The sequence below is a fragment of the Notechis scutatus genome, chromosome 9 (assembly GCF_049901735.1).
Source record: "Notechis scutatus isolate UNSWTSFEM ecotype Mainland chromosome 9, rNotScu1.2, whole genome shotgun sequence".
In the NCBI taxonomy this organism is placed as follows: domain Eukaryota; kingdom Metazoa; phylum Chordata; class Lepidosauria; order Squamata; family Elapidae; genus Notechis; species Notechis scutatus.
Genome location: NC_142017.1, coordinates 7,533,670 through 7,560,255, shown reverse-complemented (window position 1 = coordinate 7,560,255; position 26,586 = coordinate 7,533,670). Strand labels below are relative to the sequence as shown.

The 26,586-nt window shown below is 45.3% G+C and overlaps 1 protein-coding gene across 1 annotated transcript in view; it reads right to left on the bottom strand.

The window, feature by feature from the left end:
• The window catches only part of SHCBP1 (SHC binding and spindle associated 1), a 38,418-nt gene that overhangs the window by 7,527 nt on the left and 4,305 nt on the right, over positions 1-26,586 (bottom strand). Inside the window, exons 3-9 of the mRNA XM_026675982.2 lie at positions 26,184-26,299; positions 23,401-23,609; positions 18,498-18,590; positions 12,696-12,929; positions 11,204-11,372; positions 10,244-10,364; positions 1,726-1,857 (exon numbers count right to left, since the gene is read on the bottom strand). Coding sequence (XP_026531767.2) covers positions 1,726-1,857; positions 10,244-10,364; positions 11,204-11,372; positions 12,696-12,929; positions 18,498-18,590; positions 23,401-23,609; positions 26,184-26,299 — 1,074 coding nt within the window. The remainder of the gene's footprint in view (positions 1-1,725; positions 1,858-10,243; positions 10,365-11,203; positions 11,373-12,695; positions 12,930-18,497; positions 18,591-23,400; positions 23,610-26,183; positions 26,300-26,586) is intronic.

Genomic DNA, 26,586 nt, shown 5'->3' with positions numbered 1-26,586 from the left:
TGAGTGCTTCTTGGGCGCTATTCCCTCCTGATGGCTTTTGTCATTGGTTAGCCAGCAGAAGATAACACCTTGCAATAGACATATATGGTGGTGCAGTGGTTAGAATGTAGTACTGCAGGTTGATTCTGCTCACTGCCAGGAGTTCGATTCTGAGCAGGCCCAGGCAGTGGTGGGATTCAAAAAATTTTACTGCCGGCATGGCTTTGTGTGCATGGCAGGGGAAGGTTGCTGCAAAATCTCCATTCCCTCCCCACCCCACTAACCTGCTTTTCACCTCCGTTCTCCTGTGCAGGGCAACCAAAGAAGACCCAGCCGATCAGCAGGGACTCCATGGGAGGCAGAGAATAGCTGGGGGTAGGGCCAGTCAGAGGTGGGATTGGCCGGTTCTCTGAACCACTCAAAATTTCCGCTACTGGTTCTCCAGAACTGGTCCAAACCTCCTGAATACCACTTCTGGCTCCAGGTTGACTCAGCCTTCCATCCTTCCGAGGTGGGTAAAATGAAGAGTCAGATTGTTGGGGGCAAGAGGCTGACTCTATAAACCACTTAGAAAGGGCTGTAAAGCACTGTGAAGTGGTATATAAGTCTAAGTGCTATTGCTATTGCAGGCTAACTCTGCTCACTGTCAGCAGTTCGATCCTGATGGGGGCTCAAGGTTGATTCAGCCTTACATCCTTCCAAGGTGGGTAAAATGAGGACCCAGATTGTTGGGGGCAGTATATAAGTCAGTGCTATTGCTATTTTCTTTCTTTCTTTCTTTCTTTCTTTCTTTCTTTCTTTCTTTCTTTCTTTCTTTCTTTCTTTCTTTCTTTCTTTCTTTCTTTCCTTCCTTCCTTCCTTCCTTCCTTCCTTCCTTCCTTCCCTTCCCTTCCCTTCCCTTCCCTTCCCTTCCCTTCCCTTCCCTTCCCTTCCCTTCCTTTCCTTCCCAATGGTTAGAATGTAGCATTGCAGGGTCATTTTGTCCACAGCCTGGAGTTCGATCCTGACCGGCTCAAGGTTGACTCAGCCTTCCATCCTTCCGAGGTGGGTAAAATGAGGACCCAGATTGTTGGGGGCAATAGGCTGACTCTATAAACCACTTAGAAAGGGCTGTAAAGCACTATGAAGTGCTATATAAGTCTAAGTGCTATTGCTATTGCAGGCTAACTCTGCTCACTGTCAGCAGTTCGATCCTGATGGGGGCTCAAGGTTGATTCAGCCTTACATCCTTCTGAGGTTGGTAAAATGAGGACTCAGATTGTTGGGGGCAAGAGGCTGACTCTGCAAAACGCTTAGAGAGGACCGTAAAGCACTGTGAAGTGGTATATAGGTCTAAGGCAGGGGTCTGCAACCTAAAACACTCAAAGAGCCACTTGGACCCGTTTCCCACAGAAAACACCGGGAGCCAATAATTTAACAACCGGTGTGACTGGGTGGGCGTGGCCAAGTCGATGTCACTCCCTCCCACCCAGTCACCTCCTGCTCTGGAATATGGAGCGACTCTCCACCCCCCGCCATCACCCTTACCTTCTCAGTCCAGGCAAGGAGTGATGGGGAGGGGAGGGGCCCGCCAGTGGTGGGAACAGGGAGCCGTAGCAGAGGGCCGAAAGAGCCACATGTGGCTCCAGAGCCGCAGGTTGCCAACCCCTGGTCTAAGGGCTATTCCTATCAGACACACCATTGCATCTTGGAGCATCCATGGGTTATATATGCCTCCTTTTGACCCCGGGGAGTCAAGATACTCACTCAGAATGCCTTTCTCCGCATCATGTTGGATGAGCTTCAGGTTAGAGATTTTCACATCCTTTCCGGTACATTCAACGAAAGCATGAGCCTTCCCTTGCTTTTCTATCACGATGTCGTCCGGCAGCCCGTAGCCTTGGCAAAAAATAAAAGACAAAACGAAAAGAGATGGGCTACCTTTCTGCAGGTTATTAGATCTCCAGAGACAGTAGATACTTCCATAGAGAAATACTCTCTCTTAATTGCTCCATGCTAGTGTAGGATAGAAAAAAAGTGCTCTCTAGGTTCTACCATCCCATCATGCTCCACAGCCAGGGATTATTCTAAACACCGATCGTCGATCTTTGCGTGGTTCTAGCAAAACTGACTGGGATTTAAATCATGATTCTATGCACCTGCATTACCAAGAACTGCCTGCTTTATTCAGTGGTCTCACAAGCCCATACAGGGCAGTGATGGCTAACCTTTTTGTCGTCACGTGCCGAAAGTGCGCATGTGCGCATGGCTTGCGCATGCAGGTGTGCCTGCACCCATAATGCAATGTGTTAGGAATCTGTACATAAATTAGTTGGGTTGGCAATATATAAACCAACAATGTACGTTTGTAGCTTTAAGAGAAGATCACTGTATTGGTTTGTGCTATATTCCGATTGGTTGATTGCATTGTAAGTTGCCATAAGAGAGAGCTAGAGAGATCATAGCTTGCTCTCTCTCTGACATTCTGTTGCTATCTAAGGTTCTCTGTTGTGCTTATACTTTGATATCTTTGTTTACTGTAAATGACAAAGGCAACCGGTAAGAAGACTTTGTAGTTGGATATTCTTTGGACTATTAAACGTATATGACCTGGACTGTTTATTGGACTGTGCTATTTCTTAAAGTAAACTTTAACTCAATTCAGTGTAGCTGTGTGTGGCTGAATAATTATTCATAACTACTCTCATAAACGTTTCCATGTGCATATCCTTGTTATTCAAGGGTTATTCTGTACATATCATAACACAATGCACACATGACCCCTGCTGCATGACTCGTGCCCCCCTGTACATGCGTGTGTAACCCCCAGGCTCCCCACCCTCTGTGCATGCGCATGTGACCCCCCCCATGCTTCCCTGGCCCCTGGTGCGCGACCCCCTGTGCCCCCCACCCCTCTGCGCATGTGTGTATGACCCCCGTGCTCCCCTGCCCCCTACACATGCATGTGTGACCCCATGCTTCGCCGCCCCCCTGAACATGCGTACAACCCCGTGGTCCCCACACCCCTCTGCGCATGCATGTGACCCCCTGTGCTCCCCCTGCCCCCCTACACATGCACGTGTGACCCCGGTGCTTCCCCTTCCCCTACGCATGCGCATGTGGCCCTGTGCTTCCCCACCCCCTGCACATGCACGTTCCCCACCCTTCTTGTGCATCGCACATATCTCCCGCATGCGCCCCGTCCCTCACACATGCGCAGCAGATACCCAAAAATCAGCTGGCTGGTGGGAGGTGCACGCACATGCGCAGTAAAACTGAGCTGGGGCGACAGCTCCTGTGGCGGCAGAGATGGATCTGCGTGCCACTTCTGGCACGTGTGCCATAGGTTCGCCATAACGGATATATAAGGTTTCCTGAACAGTGGGACAGCAGGTTTCCTGAGCAGAGAGTTGGACTAGAAGACCTCTAAGGTCCTTTCTAACTTAGTTATTCTGCCCAAAATCGTGGTAGTGCATTACACACAATGACTCAATTTTAAATTTTCTCACCCAAAAGTTCAGGAAGCACTATTGCAACTTCCAAATGGATTGGAACCTGATTCTTGATTAAACAAGCAACTCTTCTTAATCTGTGCAACATCCCTTATCTACTTAAAGCATTGTTTTTAAGGGAGATACTGTTATGTACCGCTTAGGAATGTTAAGAAGGCTTCATGCCGTTTGAATTAGCTTTCCTCAAATTGATATTCTCCAGATGTGCCCAGGTACGGCTCACACTATCTCCAACTACAACGCAATACACCTTGAAGGTACACTCCGGCTTAAAATAAATTCCTTGGTAATCCCTCCAAACAAATGAAGTAAGGTGCACTGGGGAAAGATACTTTTTTCAAGAAGCAGCCTCTTTTTCCTGGCCTTGTGGTCTGCCGGCGGCCTGCAGAGCTGGCAGCAGAGTCGGGCAGTGGGGAGGAACATGGGCCAGTCCGGGAGTCTGGGGAGGACTCAGATGAGGGATCTGTGTCCGACACAGAGATGGGGCCAGGGCCATCTGGGAGTTATGTGCTGACTCCAGAGCCTCCAGAGTCTGACAGCAGCGAGGCAGAGGAACAGGGGGAGCCTGTTCTCAGTGCGCACTTGCGCAGAGCTGCCAGAAGGCAAGAACAGTTAAGACAAAAGGGGCAACTTGGGACTAAGGCTTGGAGATGGGCCCTTCCCATAAGACATAAAGGAGGAGCAAAGGGACATGAGCCTTTGCAGGAAGCAACTTTGTTCGTTCTGGTTGGTTTGAACTCTGAAACTCCATGTTGACTTTGTGCTCTGTTTGGCCCTGTATAGCTAATTGGCAATTTAGTTGTTGGCAGCATTCAAGGGAGATAAACGTGGGTGCTTATCAGCCTTATCTCGAAAGACTGTGTCAGACTTCTGTGGGGCTATTTATAAAGCAACTTAGGACTAAGGAGACATTTCCTGACAGTTAGAACAATTAACCAGTGGAACAACTTGCCTCCAGAAGTTATGAATGCTCCAACACTGGAGGCTTTTAAGAGACTGGATAACCATTTGTCTGAAGTGGTATAGGGTTTCCTGCCTAAGCAGGGAGTTGGACTAGAAGACCTCCAAGGTCCCTTCCAACTCTGTTATTCTATTATAGTCTAGTCTAGTCTATTGTATTCTATTCTAAAGCTTAATAAATAAATATGTGAGTGTTCTGCTATGGGAGACCATGCTATTCCTTCCAGTTTAGGACTGATTTTTCTTTCCATTATCTTGAAATGGACAGAATTGAATGTTTTCTCATGGCAAAGCATCTGTTTGATCCCACTGTCACAAAAACCGTATCACAATTCAGATCTCCTATTTATAAACTGCGCAGGCGTCTAGGGGCATCTTTTAAGAAAGAGGGGGGCTCTGCGGCGCCAGGCTGTGGCTTCGGGCTGGGGGTGGCGCTTCAGGTCAGAAGGACCACAAAGAGGCGGCGCATAGCCCGGGAAAGTGGATCACTGATTTAAAAGGAAGAGTCTGCTGTTTTCTCAGACTTAGGTAAGTCTTTAACACCACCGCTCTTTTTTTCTCTTTGAAGAGCAAGTTAATTCAGTTATCCGCTATTGTTTACTCCAAACCACTTAAAGAAATTTATGAGCATGTAAAGCGTTTATGGCCCATCACTAGCATAACGACATGGCAACCGAGGATATCGATACCATCAGCGTGATGGCACATATATTTTTTTCTGTTTTTTAAGCATCTCCAAACTCAAAGAGATGGATCGAATGAAGAGATGCATGATAAACCTGTCAACTTTTTTTTAAAAAAATGTGAAACTGTGAGGACTAAGTCATTTTTTTTTTTCTCCAGGGCTAACCCCACCTTCTAATAATAGCTGAACGAATCGTTGTAAGTCAAGGATCCACCCATACTAGCAAGCCCAGCCTTCCTCCTCAAAAAGCAAGGCGTACTTCCAACTGCATCCTGCCAAGAATGCAACCGGTTCTCTTTTGTTTGGCCTTCCTTGCAATTATACCTCCTGCATCATTAACCCTCACAGCGAGCAGCCTCTGACATTCAAAGCCTCCCGTGACAGGGAGGGAGACTTTCTGACTCTTGATCAATCACCACATTGACTCTGTGAATAAACTTGACATGGGTTTTGTTCCTGAAGAGCTTCAGGAAGGCTGGAGGCTGGCCCTAACTGCGCTTTTAATACGCTTTTGCTCTTCCCGTTTGCCTGACCTCTCCAACGGGATGCGATTTGTCAAAGATACCACCTCATGTGCCCAAACCAGCTTATCCCTCGCCCCTACCGATAAATGAAATTTACTGCAATTCCATCTCCTGCAGGGGTTCGGCAGGCTGGCGTGGGTATCTGCATAAATCAAACATCGGAGAGGAGGAAAAGGCAAGGAAATCATCATAAAAAACAACAATGTCAAAAGGGGGGGGAAAGGGGGAAAAGAAAAGAGAGAAGGAAGGGTGGGGAAATTAGAACCTGAACAGCAGGAAACTTTAAAAAAAAAAAAAAACCTTCGGCTCTTTTTCTATTAGGGAGTTTTGACAAGATAAAGAATGAACCTTCAACAAAAGCTCGCTCCGGAAAGCCGTGAGAAATCTGGAAGAGCAATAGACATGCCTATTATGTTAACAATGAATGGCAGACCTCACCTTCTTCCTGCAGACCGAAGAAGAGAGCTCAGCCAACCCCAAAGTTTAAAAAAAAAAGATATTACAAGTGGGGTGTTAAAAATAAGGGGGTGTTAAATCTCCCAAGCCAGTTGCAGCTTTGTGCAAAATGCCTCGTTGCTGAAGGGGAAGCATTGACAATTGATATTTGAAAATATGGTACAGGATTCACTTCTGGGGGGGTGTTAGCAAAGAGAACTTCGAAGGTTTTGGAACATATTTCGGGCTTGGACAACCTAGAACTACGCCGCCTACGGATGGACTTAAGCGTAGTACACACAATTATCTGCTATAATGTCCTACCAGTCAATGGCTACTTCACCTTCAACCGCAACAATACAAGAGCACACAACAGATACAAACTCAATGTAAACTGCTCCAAACTTGATTGCAGAAAGTACGACTTCAGCAACAGAGTGGTCAATGTCTGGAATACACTACCTGACTGTTGTTACATCCACTAACCCCCACTCCTTTAACCTCAAACTATCCACTATTGACCTCACCCCATTCCTAAGAGGTCTGTAAGGGGCATGCATAAGCGCACCATCGTGCCTACCGTCCCTGTCCTATTGTCCCCATTTATTCATACCTATTTCCTGTATTCATACTCATGCTTATTGTCATCCCAATTCCGAGGAGAAGCTGACAGGGAGTGAGAGTGTGGCTCCGGTGGCTATGGAAGAAACTGGGGAAGGACACAGTCTGGCTGGGCTCTTCATCCTAGGGCATGCAGGGAGGAACGGAGAAGGGAGCAACATGGGTTATGGGGGGGAAAAGGGCCCTGATTCCCTTCATTAGCTGCAGCTGGGAAAACAGGATTTTAAAAGGGCATTTGCACACAGCACCTTGCTGGAAGCAAAGCATGAATTGTCTTGGTTTGCCAAGTCTTATCTGGGTTCTGGCGTCCTCCCAACTGTGTGTGTTTCGTTATCTTTTGAAATCTGTAATTCCTTATCCTGCCCTTTCTCAATAATTGCTGCAGCATGGTTTGTGTTGGTTTTTATTTATAATCTATATGTACTTTTGGGTTCGGGCTGAATTTCTTCCCTTTAAAAACTGTTCTTGGGAGTTTTCTTTTCTCCAGCCAAAGGTAACCTGGACATTGGGGGCCAAGTTGGAGGTATTAAAGGGACTTTACCTACTTTTGTGACTTTGTTGCTTTTGTGCCACGCCCCGGGTCATCACATTTATTCTTATAACTATTATATTGTAAGGGATTGACAAATCAAATCAATTGATCAATCAATCAATATCCATAGAAAGCACATATGGTACACCTTTTGGATTCAATGAAGGAGAATGCGTGGAGTTCAGGATTGAGATGTGGGGTCCCTGGTACTCTCTGAGCTTGATTGGTTGCTTTCTTGCAGATGTTTCATTGTCCAACATGGAAACCTTATCAGTGATAGAAGAGAATGGGGGTGGTGGTATATAAACAGAGAGCCAACCCCACTCCTTTCGAGCACTGATGATGGTACCTAGTTGGCTGATGAAACGTCTGCAAGAAAACAAGCAAACTCGGAGAGTAACAAAGATCCTTCATCTTTTGGACTCAACAGCACACAGGTGGTCCTCAACATATGACCACAACTGGGCCTGGAACCTCTGCTGCAAAACAAGCTGGGACTTAAGTGAGTTGGAACTGATTTTACAGCCTTTTGTCGCAGTTATTAAGAGAATCACAGCTACCGTTAAATACATCATGAGAACAATTCACCAGTGGAACAACTTGTCTCCAGAAGCTGTGAATGCTTCAACACTGGAAGTTTTTAAGAAGAGATTGGACAACCATTTGTCTGAAATGGTACAGGGTTTCCTGCCTAAGCAGCGGGTTGGACTAGAAGACCACCAAGGTCCCTTTCAACTCTGATTCTATTCTATTCTATTATTCTATTTCTAATTCTATTCTATTCTATTTCTATTCTATTCTATTCTATTCTATTCTATTCTATTCTATTCTATTCTATTCTATTCTATTCTATTCTATTCTATTCTATTCTATTCTATTCTATTCTATTCTATTCTATTCTATTCTATTCCATTCCATTCCATTCCATTCCATTCTATTCTATTCTAATTCTATTCTATTCTATTCCATGGTTCCATTCTTCTGGTGTGTTCTGTTGTGTTGTGTTCTATTGTTTGTATTCTATTCTCTATTCTATTCTATTTCTATTTCTACTCTATTGTTCTATTTTAATTCTATTCTATTCCATGGTTCTATTCTTCTGTTGTGTTGTGTTGTATTCTATTCTATTCCCACACATCCCGGATCTGAAGCCCTTTTGCTTTTAAATCAGAAACACTGCACAATGTTACTGGAAAGCTTTCTGTGCTCTGGGATCTAGACAATATTTTGCCTTAAGAGAACCTAAAAATAGGCACTCTTAATACAAGAAACTTAATAGTAGAATCATCTCCTGGTTCATTAAGGTTTGCCTCAAGCCTGGCACTCAAGCCTGGCACCAACTAAAGATCATCTAATCATAGTTAGGTTGCTTTTTAACCGATTTGGAATTCTCTCTGTATTATAGACTTTGAGCTGTTAATGGCATTCAGCACATCTTTCTTATATGTTTTTGTTTGTTTGCCTGTATACCATTTATGCGGCCATCCATCTCACAGCAGTGTATGAAAAGTAAAAGCAACAATGAAAATTAAACCAACAATTCAGATAACGAATGTCTAAAGTTGAAAAAAATAATTCCCATCTTACAACAGAAATTACCAACAATGAATCCAATCATCCAACAGAACTCACTTAACCTCCTGGCCCAAATGTTTTTTACCGAACGTGTTCCTTAGCTTACAATATATTTTAAATCCTCGCTTTTTAATTTAATTCTCATTTTCTTTAAATTGTTCCTTGATTTGGATTTATTTTTAAGAAAGGGGTTTTTTTTAAAAAAAAAACAGCAATTAAGCAACCTTTCATGAGCTCATCAAGGAAATACACCTTCAGAAACACTAGACAATTAATTATAGACAATTGGTGCTGCCAATTAAATAACAGAATATGGAAGGCTAGGAAAAAAGGAGTTTAATGATACTAAAAAGTTTGATCTGCACAAAATGGGCCTCGGAGTTAAGAGTTTTATCCTACTTTGCATTCAGAATCTCCAAATCTCTCATTCCCAAGATAACTGCATTATGGTGTCAAAATATAAACATCATTTAGGAATTCAAACAGACCCCCAACATAAAATAAGAGGTTAATTTACATTCATACTTAGCATTACTGTAAAAAAAAAATCTCTGAAGTGGTTTATTTATATTTCCTTTTTTGCTTCCTGCACTTTTCATCTCTTATTTTTTCCTAGCGCTTCCTTTTTTAAAATCCTATATTAACAGATCCTTGTTCAACTTTATCTTTCATCTTAAAATATATGGGAATATACATTCATGTATATACATATGAACTCAAATGGGACATCCAGCAGAGGTGGATAAATGAGGGAGGTGAAAAACTGAACACTGGTGTAGCTACTGCACATTTGGAATAAAAATCATAGGAATAGGATCACTTTATAATGCCGTGGTAAGTCCCACACGTAGAGTACTGCATCCAGTTTTGGTCACCACAATATACAAAAGATGTTGGGACTCTGGAAAGAGTGCAAAAAAGAGCAGCAAAGACGATTAGTGGGCTGGAGACTAAAACATATGAAGAACAGTTGCAGGAATTGAGTATGTTTAGCATAGCAAAAAAAAAAAAAAAAGGACTAGGGGAGACATGATAGCAGTGTTCCAATATCTGAGGGGCTGCCCCAAAGAAGAGGGAGTCAAGCTATTCTCCAAAGCAACTGAAGGCAGGACAAGAAGCCACAGATGGAAACTAATCAAGGAGAGAAGCAACCTAGAACTAAGGAGGAATTTCCCGACAGTTAGAACAATTAACCATTGGAACAACTTGCCTCCAGAAGTTACGAATGCTCCAACGTTGGACGTTTTTAAGAAGAGATTGGATAACCATTTGTCTGAAATGGTATAGGGTTTCCTGCCTAAACAGGGGGTTGGACTAGAAGACCTCCAAGGTCCCTTTCAACTCTTGTTATTCTGAATATCTGGGCTGTGGCAATTCTCCCATCCAGGAAAAAAGGGATTTCTCTCTCTTTAGGACAAGAAAGTTAAAAAAAAATACTCACCTTCTAGTGCAACAGAATCAGCGATAGGCAATGTTCCTTCAATAAGGTAATGGCCAGGACAAATTATAACCCGGTCTCCTTCGTAGCAAGCATTCAAAGCAGACTGTGGATCGTTGTGGAACTAAGAAAGAACACACAGAATAATGAAAGCTGGCAAACCCAACATTGTGGGGCAATTGCGTATCAAAAAGCAGAAAAGAAGCAGATAGGAACAACAGCTGAAGAACGAACTTGGATTCAGGGTGAAATGAAAGCTAATATAAGTCAGACAAGATTATCCCCCATTCGTTTCACCTCACCCAATCATTGCCTCAATTTTATTTATTTATTTCAAATGTTTATATGCCCGACCATCTTAAAAATAACCCTGGGTAGTTTGTAACCAATAAAAACAGGATAAAAACAATAGAAATGGTACAAAAATTCCAACTAGGAAGATTAGCCAGGTCTGGAATCTACAGCTAAAACTTTTTTTAAAAGGCTGTGGAGAGTTTGGCAGTTCAGCGACCTTTTGAGATAGTGAATGAAAAAAACCAGACATTGTGTGGAAAATGTTCAGGCATAGCAGAATAGCTGTTGTGTATTTAAAACCCCTTCAGATTGCTAACTCTGTAGTTGCTGAACATTTTAAGATGGCAATAATAAGCCATGATTACATTTGAGGGCTAAGACCCAGATCTGAGTCACAATTAATTCCTTTTACACTCTTGTTTACAGTTTAATTCGATCATTTTTCTTCCCCTTTGGTGAATCAGCTATTTTTATTTTAGTTTCCTCTTATTTTCCATGATGCTTTGGTTGTGTTCGTGTTTGCTATAACCTGGCTGGTTAGCCACCTTAAATAAAGCTTGAGGGTTGCTATAAAAAGAACCCAGGAAGTGCTATCTAGCCAACTCTTGAGCTTCTACAGAGAAAGGAAGATACCTGATCTCGCTAGAAATAATTTTAAACCAAGCCAACCTGGATTTCAATTTCTTCGTTGAAATGTTCCGGTGAAAGTTTGTCCCTGAATAGACATTGTAGGAAGCTTGACTGGATTGTAGCACAGACAACGTGGGTGATGATGGCATTAGAGGAACGGATTCCTTTTGCCTTGAGCCCAGCGTGCTTCTTATAACCAAAGACATATCTAAACAAAAACAAAAAAATAATAAGCAGCTAGCTAAGGAGAGCCAGTTCGGTCTTAGTGGTTAAGACTAGAAAGAGGGAGAATCCTGGGAACTGAAGTCTACAAGTCTTTAAAGTTGCCAAGGTTGGATACCCTTGGCTTATGTCATAATTGGTGTAACATATTGAGATGTTTCCTGCTCCAAAGTCAGAAATCTGCTTTGTATTCTGATACAGTTGGTTGCAGGAATTGACTAGGTCTAGTTTAAGGGAGGAGGGACGCGGTGGCTCAGTGGCTAAGATGCTGAGCTGGTTGACCAGAAAGGTCAGCAGTTCAGCGGTTCGAATCCCTAGCACCGCATAATGGAGTGAGCTCCCGTTACTTGCCCCAGCTTCTGCCAACCTAGCAGTTTGAAAGCATGTAAAAATGCAAGTAGGAAAATAGGGACCACTTTGACAGGAAGGTAACAGCGTTCCGTGCGCCTTCGGCATTTAGTAATGCCGGCCCCATGACCACGGAGACGTCTTTGGACAGCGCTGGCTCTTCGGCTTTGTAATGGAGATGAGCACCTCCCAGAGCTAGAAACGACTAGCAAGCACGTGCAAGGGGAACCTTTACCTTTAGTTTAATGAAAAGAAGGACAAGATAACAATGTTCCAATATCTCAGGGGCTGCCACAGAGAAGAGGGAGTCAAGCTATTCTCCAAAGCATTTGAAGGCAGGATAAGAAGCAATGGGATTAAGGAGAAATTTTCTGACAGTTAGAACAATTAACCAGTGGAACAACTTGTCTCCAGAAGTTGTGAATGCTCCAACACTGGAGGATTTTAAGAAGAGATTGAATAGCCTCTGAAATGGTATAGGGTTTCCTGCTTGAGGAGGGGGGGGCTGGACTAGAAGACCTCCAAGGTCCCTTCCAATTCTGCTATTCTATTATTCTGTAACAGTAACTGCAAAAAAATTGCAATTGCAGCTTTTAAAATCGCAGGTGGCACACGCTTCTGATTTCCTCCTATTGTCCTGACGCAGTTACTTTCTAGCCAACTCTTGAGCTTCTACAGAGAAAGGAAGATACCTGATCTCGCTAGAAATAATTTTAAACCAAGCCAACCTGGATTTCAATTTCTTCGTTGAAATTGGGGGTGGGGGGAGGGGAATTAAATCCATTAATTGCCATCAAATATTTAACCTATAATCAGCTTTGGCTCCGAGACCGAGGTAAGCAAACAAAACCATTCCACAAAAATAATTTAAACCAAGTGGGAGCGGAAAATAGACTTGAGGTTCTGCAGGCAGTGTAAATCCTTTGTTCCGGAGCTTTAAACCCTTCAATATTTGCTCTACCTGAATAGGAGGTTTTCAATCATCTTCAGCTTCTGTTTCCGGTGCTCGATCTGGTCGTAGAGTTTCATCCCTTCCGCCACAGAGACGTTGTCTTTCTCCGAGTCGGAATCGCAGGCCGAGAGGCTGCTCCTCAAGACTTGGAACTTGCGGTAGAGTTCCTCGCACTGAGAGAGGCGGCTGTGATAGTCGGACACCAGAGCGGGAGAGACGCGGTCTTCCGTGATGTCGTAATACCTAGAATGCCAAGATTGGAAACAACTGGAATAATGGAACCACACTTGCGTTGCAAATAGTCCTGGACGTCCGTGCAGAAATCCCTCAATTTAAAAAGTCTGCAAGTTTATTTATTTGTATCTCCCCTTTGTGGTTTTTACAAATAACCCGAGGAAGATAACCTATCCAACACACGTTTCTCCTATTTTCCGAACAACAACCCTGTGAGGTGGGTTGGGCTGAGAGGGAGTGACTGGCCCAAAGTCATCCAGTCAGCGTTCATGCCTAAGGCAGGACTAGAACTCACCGTCTCCTGGTGATTGGCCCAAGGTCACCCAGTCAGTGTTCATGCCTAAGGAAGGACTAGAACTCACCGTCTCCTGGTGAGGGGGTCCAATGACTCGGTCATTTGCTAAGTGACTGGGGAAGTAGGGAGGGAGGGATTGCTAGTCTCTGTTTCTCATTCAGATAAATTTCTCTTCCAGTTCTCTTGAGGTTGATAGTTTAACAGATTACTTAAACCATTGATTAGAACCCTCCAAGCAGATGCTGCCTGAAACTGAAGAGATTTTAACCAGTTTCACACTGAGGGCTTGCTATTCTTGTTGCAAATGCAGGCCTTGGTTGGAAAAGGAATATCTGGTTACCATTTATTATCCTTGCATTTGGCAAAACGGTCACTATCTGAGGCCGGCCGCTGAAAAAGGACATCCCGTATTACATGCATTTGCGTCAGACCGCACGACCCAGCGAGAGCCTCTGCTTTCAAAAGTGATTAGACCAATTCATGGGAAAAACAAGCGTCAGGGTTCCTCATTAAGCGTGTGAGCTAATGCAACCTCCGTGTTCTGAGCCGGTGCACTTTTGCACACCCGTGCCTTGCCGCTGCCTAGGATTGTAGATCAGAAGTGGACAACCTGTAGCCTCTGGCTGGATTTCAAACGCTCGTTGCAATCAATTAGCGCCGAGCTTTTGCCAAAAGCAACCTGTCTTTTCTGCAGCAGTAGACTTGCCTAAAGGTAGGAGTGGAAACATATTCCAGAAAGGCAGAAGGACTGAGTACCCACTGCTGCTGTGCAACGTTTGGGAGCGGCGGGGAGAGAGAGAGGAAGAAAGAAAGAGAGAGAGGGAGAGAGAGAAAGCAAGAAAGAGAGAGGAAGAGAGAGAAAGAAAGAAGAAGAAAGAAAGAAAGAAAGAAAGAAAGAAAGAAAGAAAGAAAGAAAGAAAGAAAGAAAGAAAGAAAGAAAGAAAGAAAGAAAGAAAGAAAGAAAGAAAGAAAGAAAGAAAGAAAGAAAGAAAGAAAGAAAGAAAGAGAGAGAGAAGAAAGAAAGAAAGGGAAGAGAAAAAGGAAGGGGAAGAAGAAGGAAGAAGAGGAAGAAGAAAGAGGGAAGAGAGGGAAGAGAGAAGAAAGAGAGAGAAAATAGGGGAAAGGAAGAGAGAGAGGAGGAGAGAGGGAGAGAGAAAAGAGGAGAAGAGTCAAGAAAAGAGAACAAGATAGGGAAAGGAAGAGAAAGAAAAAGAAAGAGGGGAAGAGAGAGGAAAAGAGAAAGAGGGAAAGAGAGTGAAAGGAAGAGAGAGAGAGGAAAGAGAGGAAAAGAGAAAGAGATAGGGAAAGGAAGAGAGGGGGAGAGAGAGAAAGAACAAGTAGGAAGAGAAAGGAAAAGAGAAAGAGAACGAGATAAGGAATGGAGGAGAGAGAGAGGAGAGGAGAGGAGGGGAAGAGAGAGAGAGAGAGAGAGAGAGAGATTTCCTATCTACCACCATTTACTCACAATAAATATCTTTTTGTGTCAATTGCAGGGAAATGCGATTGCTTTCCGATCTGCTTTGCTGGCAGATCTAATGCATCTCAATTTTCTTCTGCAGTGGAAGGAGACCAGGCTGGAATGCTGGAACGAGAAGGCCCTTGGCGTTCCACCAGCAAGGCAGGTCCTTCTGGAGATTGGCATGGCTTCCCAAGGAAGCAGACAAAATCCATTTCACTTAAGACCTTGTCAAGACGTTCCCCGACTTGAAGGAGAAAAGCAAGGACCCCAGACCGGCAGGGCCCTTTGGGAAGAGGGGCGGCGAAGAGGGCAGGGTCCCCAGCCCACGCACCCACAAAAATAAGATTTCCTCGGCAGGGTTGTTGCCAAGCAACAAGCAGGCAAGGCATTTGCTCTGCCCTGCCAACACACACACCCCCACCCACACCCCACATTTTAGGATTGCGTGGGGAAAGACAGGCTCCTGTTCGTTTGATCTGAGGATCGCGTTCGTTTTTCAGCCTCTTCAAATAAATCAGCTTGGGGTTTGCACCTCTGGGATGCAACCTCTCTGCTGCCAACATCCCAGAATGCAAAAAGAGAGAGAGAGAGAGGAGAGGGAAGGGAAGGAGAAAGGGAAGGAGGAAGGGAAGGGAAGGAGAAAGGATAGGGAAGGGAAGGGAAGAGAAGAAGAAAGGGAAGGAGAAAAGGAAGAGGGAAAGGGAAGAGGAGAAAAAGGTAGCGAAGGGAAGTAAGGGAAGGGAAAGGAAGGAGGAAGGAGAAGGAAAGGGAAGGGAAGAAAGAAAGGGAAGGAGTAAGGGAAGGGAAGAGAAGGGAAGGAGAAAAGGTAGGGAAGGGAAGTAAGGGAAAAGAAAGGAGAAAGGGAAGGAGAAAGGGAAGGGAAGGGAAGGAGAAAAAGAAAGGAAGGGAAGGGAAGGGAAGAAGAAAGGGAAGGAGAAAAGGAAGGGAAGGGACCTCCTATTTCAGGATGCTATAAGAATTTTCCAGAGGGATCAGCTCTAACGAATATTCTAAGCTGAATTTCCATGACCCAAACACGTTTTCATCAACCTATTTACAATCAGTTTTGTGCTGCCATCTAGTGGTAGATGGGTGCCATGCCTCAGTCAGAGCCAAAAAAAAATACCCCTGCATTTTCCCCTTTTCAATCGCTGCGTTTTCAGCCCGAAAATATCAATAAAACTATTTAATTCTGGAAATACAGAATGCAGAAAGGGGAGAAGAATTCCCTAAATTTTCCCTGTCGGCTCCACCCACTACTCTCTCCTGCCAACAGTAAACTAAACTCATCCAGTCATTCGCTATTTGTCCTATAGGAAGTTCTCGACATACAACATAATAGGGGCTGGAAAATCCGTTACTAAGTGGGGCAATCATTCAGAGAGGCATCACAGGAAGACTTGTCCAGGCAGTCTCCAAGAATCAAACACAATGGAAAGGATTATTTCTTTCTTTCTTTCTCTTTCTTTCTTTTTTTTTCTTTCTTTCTCTTTCTTTCTTTTTCTGATTTCACACATGGCAATCACAAGACTTCAGGATGCTATGAATGACATAAGTGTAAGCTAGTTTGTCCAGCATCTGGATTGCAATTCTGTGACACAATCACAATGCGGCTGCTGTGATGCGAGGACCAGTCATAAGTCCCTTTTTTTTGTATTAGTCATTTTCTTAGGGTATTACCGTGTTTCTCACATAATAAGGCCGGGCCTTATTTTTGACCCAAAAACGGCTAGGACGTCTTTTCGGGGTGACTTAATCCCCTTGCATCCTCGGGTGGGTGGGCGGGTGGCGACAGCTTGGATATTCGGAGACCTTCGGGTTCGGGCCACCGTTGCTTTCCCTTCTCCCTTGCTGCCGCGGCATTAGAGCAAAGCCGCGGCGTTTGGCGCAGCCACGTGCGACCAGTCAGGGCTCCTCCCTGCAACCGGAGCCCTGAGGAGACACTTGGTTTCAAGGCGCTCCGTCTTCCCTTTGCTTTCGAAGGTAAAGCGAATTATTTTACAAAGCCTCCCCTGCCCGAGAGGGCAACCCAACCCACTTGGGGAGGCTAATTTCCCGGGGCCTCTTCCGTTCCTCCCGACCTCCCTACACTGCGCGCCTCTGATGCGCCGGTCCCTTCAGCCCAGCGAGCTGTTCCACCTCAAAGAAAGGCCAGGCGGGCTGCTGCAGAGCAGCAGCAGCGGGTCTGAGCCGCTCGCAGCGGAAACAGCCACCACCCGTAGCCCGACGCGGGAGAGAACGAGCGAGGTTAGCGCCCGCCAGCCCGTCCTTCCTGCCTTTGGAGGCACCTGCACCGGCGCCTCCGCGGCTCGGTTTCCCCTACCGGCAGGACCTCCTTTCGTGCGGAGGGCTGCGGGGAATGCGCTCGCCCGAGAGGATCTCTCCCTCTCTCCCCGCAAGGTCAACGTCTGCGCTGCGGAGGAGAGGGCTGCAGCCGGTTCCTCCTGCTTGCTGAGAGGTGAGGAAGCGCGGCTCGCCGGTGAGTTTGAGAACGAGGGGCAGGAAGAGGCACACACACACCCGCGGCTCGCTTTCCCAGCTCTGCCCAGCATTTACGGCTCTGGCGCGGCCCTGGCAGGATGAGCGGAGGGTCCGGCGGGAGGCGCTCGCTGCCCGCCAGAGCCGCGCCAGAGCCGTAAATGCTGGGCAGAGCTGGGAAAGCGAGCCGCGGGTGTGTGTGTGCCTCTTCCTGCCCCTGGTTCTCAAATCTCACCCGGCGAGCCGCGCTTCCTCACCTCTCAGCAAGCAGGAGGAACTGGCTGCAGCCCTCTCCTCGCAGCGCAGACGTTGACCTTGCGGGGAGAGAGAGGAGAGATCCTCTCGGCGGCGATCCCCGCAGCCCTCCGCACGAAAGGAGGGCCCTGCCGGGGAGGCCGAGCCGCGGAGGTGCTCGTGCAGGTGCCTCCAAAGGAAGGAAGGACAGGCTGGCAGGCGCAACCTCGCTGCTCTCCCGGCGGGCTACGGTGGTGGCTGTTTCGCTGCGAGCGGCTCAGACCCGCTGCTGTTGCTCCTGCAGCAGCCCGCCTGGCCTTCTTTGAGGTGGAACAGCTCGCTGGGCTGAAGGGACCGGCGCGTCAGAGGCGTGCAGTGTAGGGAGGTCGGGAGGAACGAAGAGGCCCGGAAATTAGCCTCCCACGTGGGTGAGCTGCCCTCTCGGGCAGGGAGGCTTTGTAAAATAATCGCCCCTTCGCAAAGGGAAGACGGGAGCGCCTGAAGCCAAGTGTCTCCTCAGGGCTCGGTTGCAGGGAGGAGCCTGACTGGCCGCACGTGGCTGCTCTAACACCGCGGCAGCAAGGGAGAAGGGCAGCAAGGGAGAAGGAAGAAGCAACGGTGGGAGGTCTCCCGATATGAAGTGCCCCACCAACGCAGGTAGCACCATATCCGGGCATGCAACAAAAGTACTTCCTAACGGCAAGCCCCCGCTTCCCCCATTTCGCATGTTTAATATGGGGCTTAATTTGGGGGAGGGGCTTAATTTGATTTTATGCCAATAAAACATGGTGGGGCTTCCTATTGGTGGAGGCCGTATTGTTGGAGAAACACGGTATTAGCACTGTCATAACTCCAAACGATCGCTAAACAAACGGTCGTTAAATGAGGGAAAGAGAGAAAGTGTTTCCTTTCTCAGTTCTTCTCGCTTGATCTGCAATGCAGCCAACCGACGGTTACCCCTTTTCCTGCCCGACACATTCAGTCATTGCAAGCAGGCTGCGGGGGGCAACTTAGCAAACCCAGGCCCTAGACCTAATTCCATGTAATGCGCTACCTTTCATGCTCCCAGGCTTAAAATCATAATAATAATAATTCCTTCTGCAGGACTTACAAACGCAGACGAGGTTCCACGCATCGGACAAAGTAGTCGAAGTCGTCATCGTCTTCTTCATCCCAGCTCCGCCAAATGTGCTTATAGAAAAACCTGCCAATCCCACAAAAAAAGGTGAGGAAAGAGACTTCGTGATTTGCAGTTGCAAACTATGGATCTGGTTCACTTAGCACGTAGATTTATATAACATTTAATAGTGCTTTAGAGCATTCCCTAAGTGGTTTACAGACTCAGCATCCGCCCCTCCCCCCGCCATTTTACCAACCTCGGAAGGAGGGAAGGCTGAGTCAACCTTGAGCCAGTCAGGATCGAACTGCTGGCGGTGGGCAGAGTTAGCCTGCAGATCTGCATTCTCACTGAGTCACCATGTCTCTTTAGCAATAGCACTTAGACTTATATACCGCTTCACAATACTTCACATCTCTCTCTGAGCAGTTTATTGAGTCAGCCTATTGTCCCCAACAATCTGGATCCGCATTGACTGACCTCAGAAGGACGGAAGGCTGAGTCAACCTCTTTGAGCCAGTCAGGATTGAGCTGCTGGCAGTCGGCAAAGTCGGCCTGCAGTACTGCATACTAACCACTGCACCACAACTCTGTTACATGTTACATTAAACCCTGGCTTGCCTTAATCATTGGTCAATGAGTATGTTGCAAACCGACAGGTGTTCACAGAACACCCTAAGTCCAGCTCTAAACTACTTTCGGTGTCCTACAATGTGTAAATCTTTACTAATTGAGTATCCATTAAGTCCTAATCAGAACAATTTTGGTTTCAGAATTTAAATTAATTTTTAAAGTTCTCTATGTGGATAGGAAGTTTGATCTAGTGGCTAAGGTAGCAGGCTTACAAACCAGGAAACGGTGAATTCTAGTCCTTCCTTAGGCATGAAAGCTGGCTGGGTGATTTTGGGTCAGTCACTTTCAGCCCAACCTCACACGGTTGTTGTTGTGGGGGGAAAAGAGGAGGAGGGAGGAGTATCATGTAAATAACCTTGAGTCATTTACTAAGTAATAAAGGCAGAATAAAAAAAAATCTAATAAGGATGAGATAAAACACCAAATAAAAATATCTACATCGATCCAATATTTTGTCTTGCTTTCACACAAGTCCACCCACTCCTGTTAAAACGTCGCTTCACGATTTTCACATTTCCGACACAAATGAGAAGCACCTTTACACGTCTTAGACAATTTCCCCTGCTGATGTGTACCAATGGTGTGTCGTTTTATAGAAAATTCCCTTTTAGCATCACAAGATGGTGCAAATTTCAAAGCTTTTGAATGTCTAATCGTAACCCTGGTAGTTCATCCTGACTTCTGGCTGGGGCAGCTCTCTGCATTTCTTCCCTTTCCCTTTCATTCCTTCGCTGGTGTTATCGCCAGCTTTCACACTTTCACCCTGCAGCGAAAGTGGAAAATCGCCATTGTAAAAGGCTCATTATCTTGTTTCAATATTACTTCCTGTCACTCTCAGGGGGTCCCTCGCAACTTGGCAAAAAGTGCGATCAGCTCACAGTTCTATTTAAACTACGAAGGGAAGGGAAGAGTTTGAAACGTTGGCATGGTAAGTTTCCTTCTTTGCAAGCCACCAAGCCCAACTGAGAAAGGACCAGCTGTGTTTACACAACATGCTGAACCCGAAACTCACCAATCCCCTTTTGGTTTAGCAACTTGGTGGCGCAGTGGTTAGAATGCAGTATTGCAGGATGACTCTGCCAACTGCCAGCAGTTCGATCCTGACCGGCTCAAGCTTGACTCAGCCTTCCATTCTTCAGAGGTCAGTTAAATGAGGACCCAGATTGCTGGGGACAGTGTGCTGCCATTGTAAACCGCTTAGAGAGGGATGTAAAACACCATGAAGTGGTGTATAGAATAGGATAGGATAGGATAGGATGTAGGAATGGAATGGAATAGAAATAATGGAATGGAATGGAATGGAATAGAATAGAATAGAATAGAATACAATAGAATAGAATAGAATAGAATACAATAGAATAGAATAGAATAGAATAGAATAGAATAGAATAGAATAGAATAGAATAGAATAGAAATAATGGAGTAGAGTGGAGTGGAATAGAAATAATGGAATGGAATGGAATGGAATGGAATGGAATGGAATGGAATAGAATAGAATAGAATAGAATAGAATAGAATAGAATAGAATAGAATAGAATAGAATAGAATAGAAATAATGGAGTAGAGTGGAGTGGAATAGAAATAATGGAATGGAATGGAATAGAAATAATGGAGTAGAATAGAATGGAATGGAATAGAAATAATGGAATGGAATAGAAATAATGGAGTGCAGTGGAATAGAAATAATGGAATGGAATAGAAATAATGGAGTGCAATGGAGTGGAGTGGAATGGAATAGAATAGAAATAATGGAGTGGAGTGGAATGGAATAGAAATAATGGAATGGAATAGAATAGAAATAATGGAATGGAATGGAATAGAAATAATGGAGTGGAGTGAAATAGAATAGAAATAATGGAATGGAATGGAATAGAAATAATGGAGTAGAATAGAATGGAATGGAATAGAAATAATGGAGTGCAGTGGAATAGAAATAATGGAATGGAATAGAATAGAAATAATGGAATGGAATGGAATAGAAATAATGGAGTGCAGTGGAATAGAAATAATGGAGTGCAGTGGAATAGAAATAATGGAGTGGAGTGGAATAGAATAGAAATAATGGAGTGGAGTGGAATGGAATAGAAATAATGGAATGGAATGGAATGGAATGGAATGGAATAGAAATAATGGAATCGAATGGAATAGAAATAATGGAGTGGAGTGGAATAGGATAGAAATTATGGAGTGGAGTGGAATAGAATAGAAATAATGGAATGGAATGGAATGGAATAGAATAGAAATAATGGAATGGAATAGAATAGAATAGAATAGAAATAATGGAGTGGAGTGGAATAGAAATAATGGAGTGGAGTGGAGTGGAATAGAAATAATGGAGTGGAGTGGAATAGAATAGAAATAATGGAATGGAATAGAATAGAATAGAATAGAAATAATGGAGTGGAATGGAATAGAAATAATGGAATGGAATGGAATAGAATAGAAATAATGGAGTGGGGGATCACTGTGTTACATGTTACATTAAACCCTGGCTTGCCTTAATCATTGGTCAATGAGTATGTTGCAAACCGACAGGTGTTCACAGAACACCCTAAGTCCAGCTCTAAACTACTTTCGGTGTCCTACAATGTGTAAATCTTTACTAATTGAGTATCCATAAGTCCTAATCAGAACAATTTTGGTTTCAGAATTTAAATTAATTTTTAAAGTTCTCTATGTGGGTAGGAAGTTTGATCTAGTGGCTAAGGTAGCAGGCTTACAAACCAGGAAACGGTGAATTCTAGTCCTTCCTTAGGCATGAAAGCTGGCTGGGTGATTTTGGGTCAGTCACTTTCAGCCCAACCTCACACGGTTGTTGTTGTGGGGGGAAAAGAGGAGGAGGGAGGAGTATCATGTAAATAACCTTGAGTCATTTACTAAGTAATAAAGGCAGAATAAAAAAAAATCTAATAAGGATGAGATAAAACACCAAATAAAAATATCTACATCGATCCAATATTTTGTCTTGCTTTCACACAAGTCCACCCACTCCTGTTAAAACGTCATTCACGATTTTCACATTTCCGACACAAATGAGAAGCACCTTTACACGTCTTAGACAATTTCCCCTGCTGATGTGTACCAATGGTGTGTCGTTTTATAGAAAATTCCTTTTAGCATCACAAGATGGTGCAAATTTCAAAGCTTTTGAATGTCTAATCGTAACCCTGGTAGCTCATCCTGACTTCTGGCTGGGGCAGCTCTCTGCATTTCTTCCCTTTCCCTTTCATTCCTTCGCTTGGTGTTATCGCCAGCTTTCACACTTTCACCCTGCAGCGAAAGTGGAAAATCGCCATTGTAAAAGGCTCATTATCTTGTTTCAATATTACTTCCTGTCACTCTCAGGGGGTCCCTCACAACTTGGCAAAGAAGTGTGATCAGCTCACAGTTCTATTTAAACTACGAAGGGAAGGGAAGAGTTTGAAACGTTGGCATGGTAAGTTTCCTTCTTTGCAAGCCACCAAGCCCAACTGAGAAAGGACCAGCTGTGTTTACACAACATGCTGAACCCGAAACTCACCAATCCCCTTTTGGTTTAGCAACTTGGTGGCGCAGTGGTTAGAATGCAGTATTGCAGGATGACTCTGCCAACTGCCAGCAGTTCGATCCTGACCGGCTCAAGCTTGACTCAGCCTTCCATTCTTCAGACGTCAGTTAAATGAGGACCCAGATTGCTGGGGACAGTGTGCTGCCATTGTAAACCGCTTAGAGAGGGATGTAAAACACCATGAAGTGGTGTATAGAATAGGATAGGATAGGATAGGATGTAGGAATGGAATGAAATAGAAATAATGGAATGGAATGGAATGGAATAGAAATAATGGAGTGGAGGGGAGTGGAATAGAAATAATGGAATGGAATGGAATAGAAATAACGGAATGGAATGGAATAGAAATAATGGAGTAGAATAGAATGGAATGGAATAGAAATAATGGAATGGAATGGAATGGAATGGAATGGAATAGAATAGAATAGAATAGAATAGAATAGAATAGAATAGAATAGAATAGAATAGAATAGAATAGAATAGAATAGAATAGAATAGAATAGAACAGAACAGAACAGAATAGAAGTTAAAGACTTCTATTCTATTCAGCCGAAGGTAACCTGGACATCGGGGGCAAAGTTGGAGAAAATAAAGGGACCCTTATTGCTTATTTGGCTGTGTTGCCTCTGTGCCACGCCCCTTTGGGCCATCACAACGACCTGTAGTCAGAAATTTGAAACGTAGCATCTCCCTGAGACCTATGCCAGCGCCGTCTACCTGACATGTTCTATTGCAAGGGCGGTCTGGTCGAATTCTCCCGAGTCATCAAACACGACGGACAATTCCTGCAGCGGCAGCTGGTGTTCCTTCAGTTCCAACAGCGCGCACACCTGCTCCGAGGTGAAGCCTCCCTCTTGCACCCTGCACCGAAAAGGCCGGGAAAGGCGCACCACAGCTCTCAGGGAGGCGTAGTCCACATCAGCAACCTGGCCGGTTAGGGAAACAAGAAAGCGGAAGGGGATTATTTTCTTTCCTCCTCCTCCACCCCCTCCTCCTCCTCCTCCTCCTCTGGGAAAGAAACTCGCCCTAAAAGGATGCAAAACCTCACTTGTAACAGCTTTTGTCTGTACGTTGGCCGGGCAGATTTGAGCAGAAGAGAAGGAGGGACTTGGGGAGAAACTGAAGCGCTCCGGATGTGGTGAAAAATACAATTCCTGGCAATCCCAGGCAAAGCTATGGGGTGATGGGAATTGCAGCTCGGGAATAATCAGATAAAACAGGGCAAATGAGAGCAGGTTCAGCCTAGTGGGTTAAGGCACGACTAAGACTCCTGTGCTAGAAAGCAGGAGACAGCGAGTTCTAGTCCCGCCTTAGGCGTGAAAAAACGGCTAGGTGACTTTAAGCAGATCACCAGGAGACAGTGAGTTCTAGTCCCATCTTAGGCGTGAAAGACAGCTGGGTGCCTTTGGGCCGATCACCAGGAGACAGTGAGTTCTAGTCCCATCTTAGGCGTGAAAGACAGCTGGGTGCCTTTGGGCCGATCACCAGGAGACAGTGAGTTCTAGTCCCATCTTAGGCGTGAAAGACAGCTGGGTGCCTTTGGGCCGATCACCAGGAGACAGTGAGTTCTAGTCCCATCTTAGGCGTGAAAGACAGCTGGGTGCCTTTGGGCCGATCACCAGGAGACAGTGAGTTCTAGTCCCATCTTAGGCGTGAAAGACAGCTGGGTGCCTTTGGGCCGATCACCAGGAGACAGTGAGTTCTAGTCCCATCTTAGGCGTGAAAGACAGCTGGGTGCCTTTGGGCCGATCACCAGGAGACAGTGAGTTCTAGTCCCATCTTAGGCGTGAAAGACAGCTGGGTGCCTTTGGGCCGATCACCAGGAGACAGTGAGTTCTAGTCCCATCTTAGGCGTGAAAGACAGCTGGGTGCCTTTGGGCCGATCACCAGGAGACAGTGAGTTCTAGTCCCATCTTAGGCGTGAAAGACAGCTGGGTGCCTTTGGGCCGATCACCAGGAGACAGTGAGTTCTAGTCCCATCTTAGGCGTGAAAGACAGCTGGGTGACTTTGGGCCGAACACCAGGAGACAGTGAGTTCTAGTCCCACTTAGGCGTGAAAGACAGCTGGGTGCCTTTGGGCCGATCACCAGGAGAGACAGTGAGTTCTAGTCCCAACTTAGGCGTGAAAGACAGCTGGGTGCCTTTGGGCCGATCACCAGGAAAGTGAGTTCTAGTCCCATCTTAGGCGTGAAAGACAGCTGGGTGCCTTTGGGCCGATCACCAGGAGACAGTGAGTTCTAGTCCCATCTTAGGCGTGAAAGACAGCTGGGTGACTTTGGGCCGATCACCAGGAGACAGTGAGTTCTAGTCCCATCTTAGGCTTTAAAGACAGCTGGGTGCCTTTAGGCCGATCACCAGGAGACAGTGAGTTCTAGTCCCATCTTAGGCGTGAAAAGACAGCTGGGTGCCTTTGGGCCGATCACCAGGAGACAGTGAGTTCTAGTCCCACTTTAGGCGTTAAAGACAGCTGGGTGCCTTTAGGCCAATCACCAGGAGACAGTGAGTTCTAGTCCCAACTTAGGCGTGAAAGACAGCTGGGTGCCTTTGGGCCGATCACCAGGAGACAGTGAGTTCTAGTCCCATCTTAGGCGTGAAAAGACAGCTGGGTGCCTTTAGGCCGATCACCAGGAGACAGTGAGTTCTAGTCCTACCTTAGGCGTGAAAAGACAGCTGGGTGACTTTGGGCCAATCACCAGGAGACAGTGAGTTCTAGTCCCACCTTAGGCGTGAAAGACAGTTGGATGACTTTGGGCCAATTACTAGGAGACAGTGAGACCCAGTCCCATCATAGGCATTAAAACTGGATACATGAGTGTGGGCCAATCACCAGAGGACGGTGAGTTCTAGTCCTGCCTTAGGTATGAAAGCCAGCTGAGTGACACACACACCCCTCCCTCTGAGCACAGGCTAATTGTTGTGGGGAAAAGAGGAGCAGGAAGGTGTGCTGGGTATGTCCACCAGCCTGAGTTATTTGTAAAAATAATAAAGGCAAGGATAAAAATAAACAAATAAAAATAGGCCCAAGCTGCATAATGACTCGAGAAAGAGGATCAATAGGGCGACACACCCCTAAGTGTAAAGGAGGAGGTGGGAGAATTGTTTGCTTCCGACTTGCATGATTGTGTGAATGTAGCCTTACAATGACTTAACTCATCTCATTGTGTTTCATTCCCGGCCTATCTAGGAGGGACGATCATCTAGCAATTCCAAACTTCACTGATTTCAAAAATTAGGTCTTTTCCTAGTACCGAAATTCATCTCTCCAACATGGGTTGGAAAAAGGGCCAAATATGTGCAAGGAAAGATTTAAGCACATGCATGCACACAATGTTTTATCTTCGGCTGCACACGAACATGTTACCTTCGGTGCATTGGAGACCAACTTGCTCTTCAGATGGGATCCCATCTACCTATTAAAGGTCTTTTTGTGTTTTATTTTTAAATTGCCCATTAGCTGCTTGAAAGCCTGCAAATAAATAGCCTGGCTGTGTTATGCTTACCTCGACTAAGACTTCGAACGCATTAGTGCGCCAGATTGCCTGCCATCCGGAAGGTTCAAGGACCTTTTCCAAATATTCCGCTGTAAATTCTTTCACCTCTGAGGCTTTGCAGTCAGCTAAAAAATTAAACCAGGGACACAACATGTTTTTGCTCGGCTTTTTTTTGCCTGCGCTGCTCCTGTTACCATCATCATCATAATCGTCATCAGACTATAAATAATGTCATGACACTGTAGCGGCTATAATCCGTCACTCTCTGTGCAACCAGTTTTAATTTCAAAGTTTCCCAAATGTGCTTTAAACCTCAACACGGAAAAACTAAGTCGTAAATGATTGTTCTAAAAAGTTATGGGAACCTAACCACTTTTCTGTAAAAGAGACAGCAGATTTATCGTTGCAGACT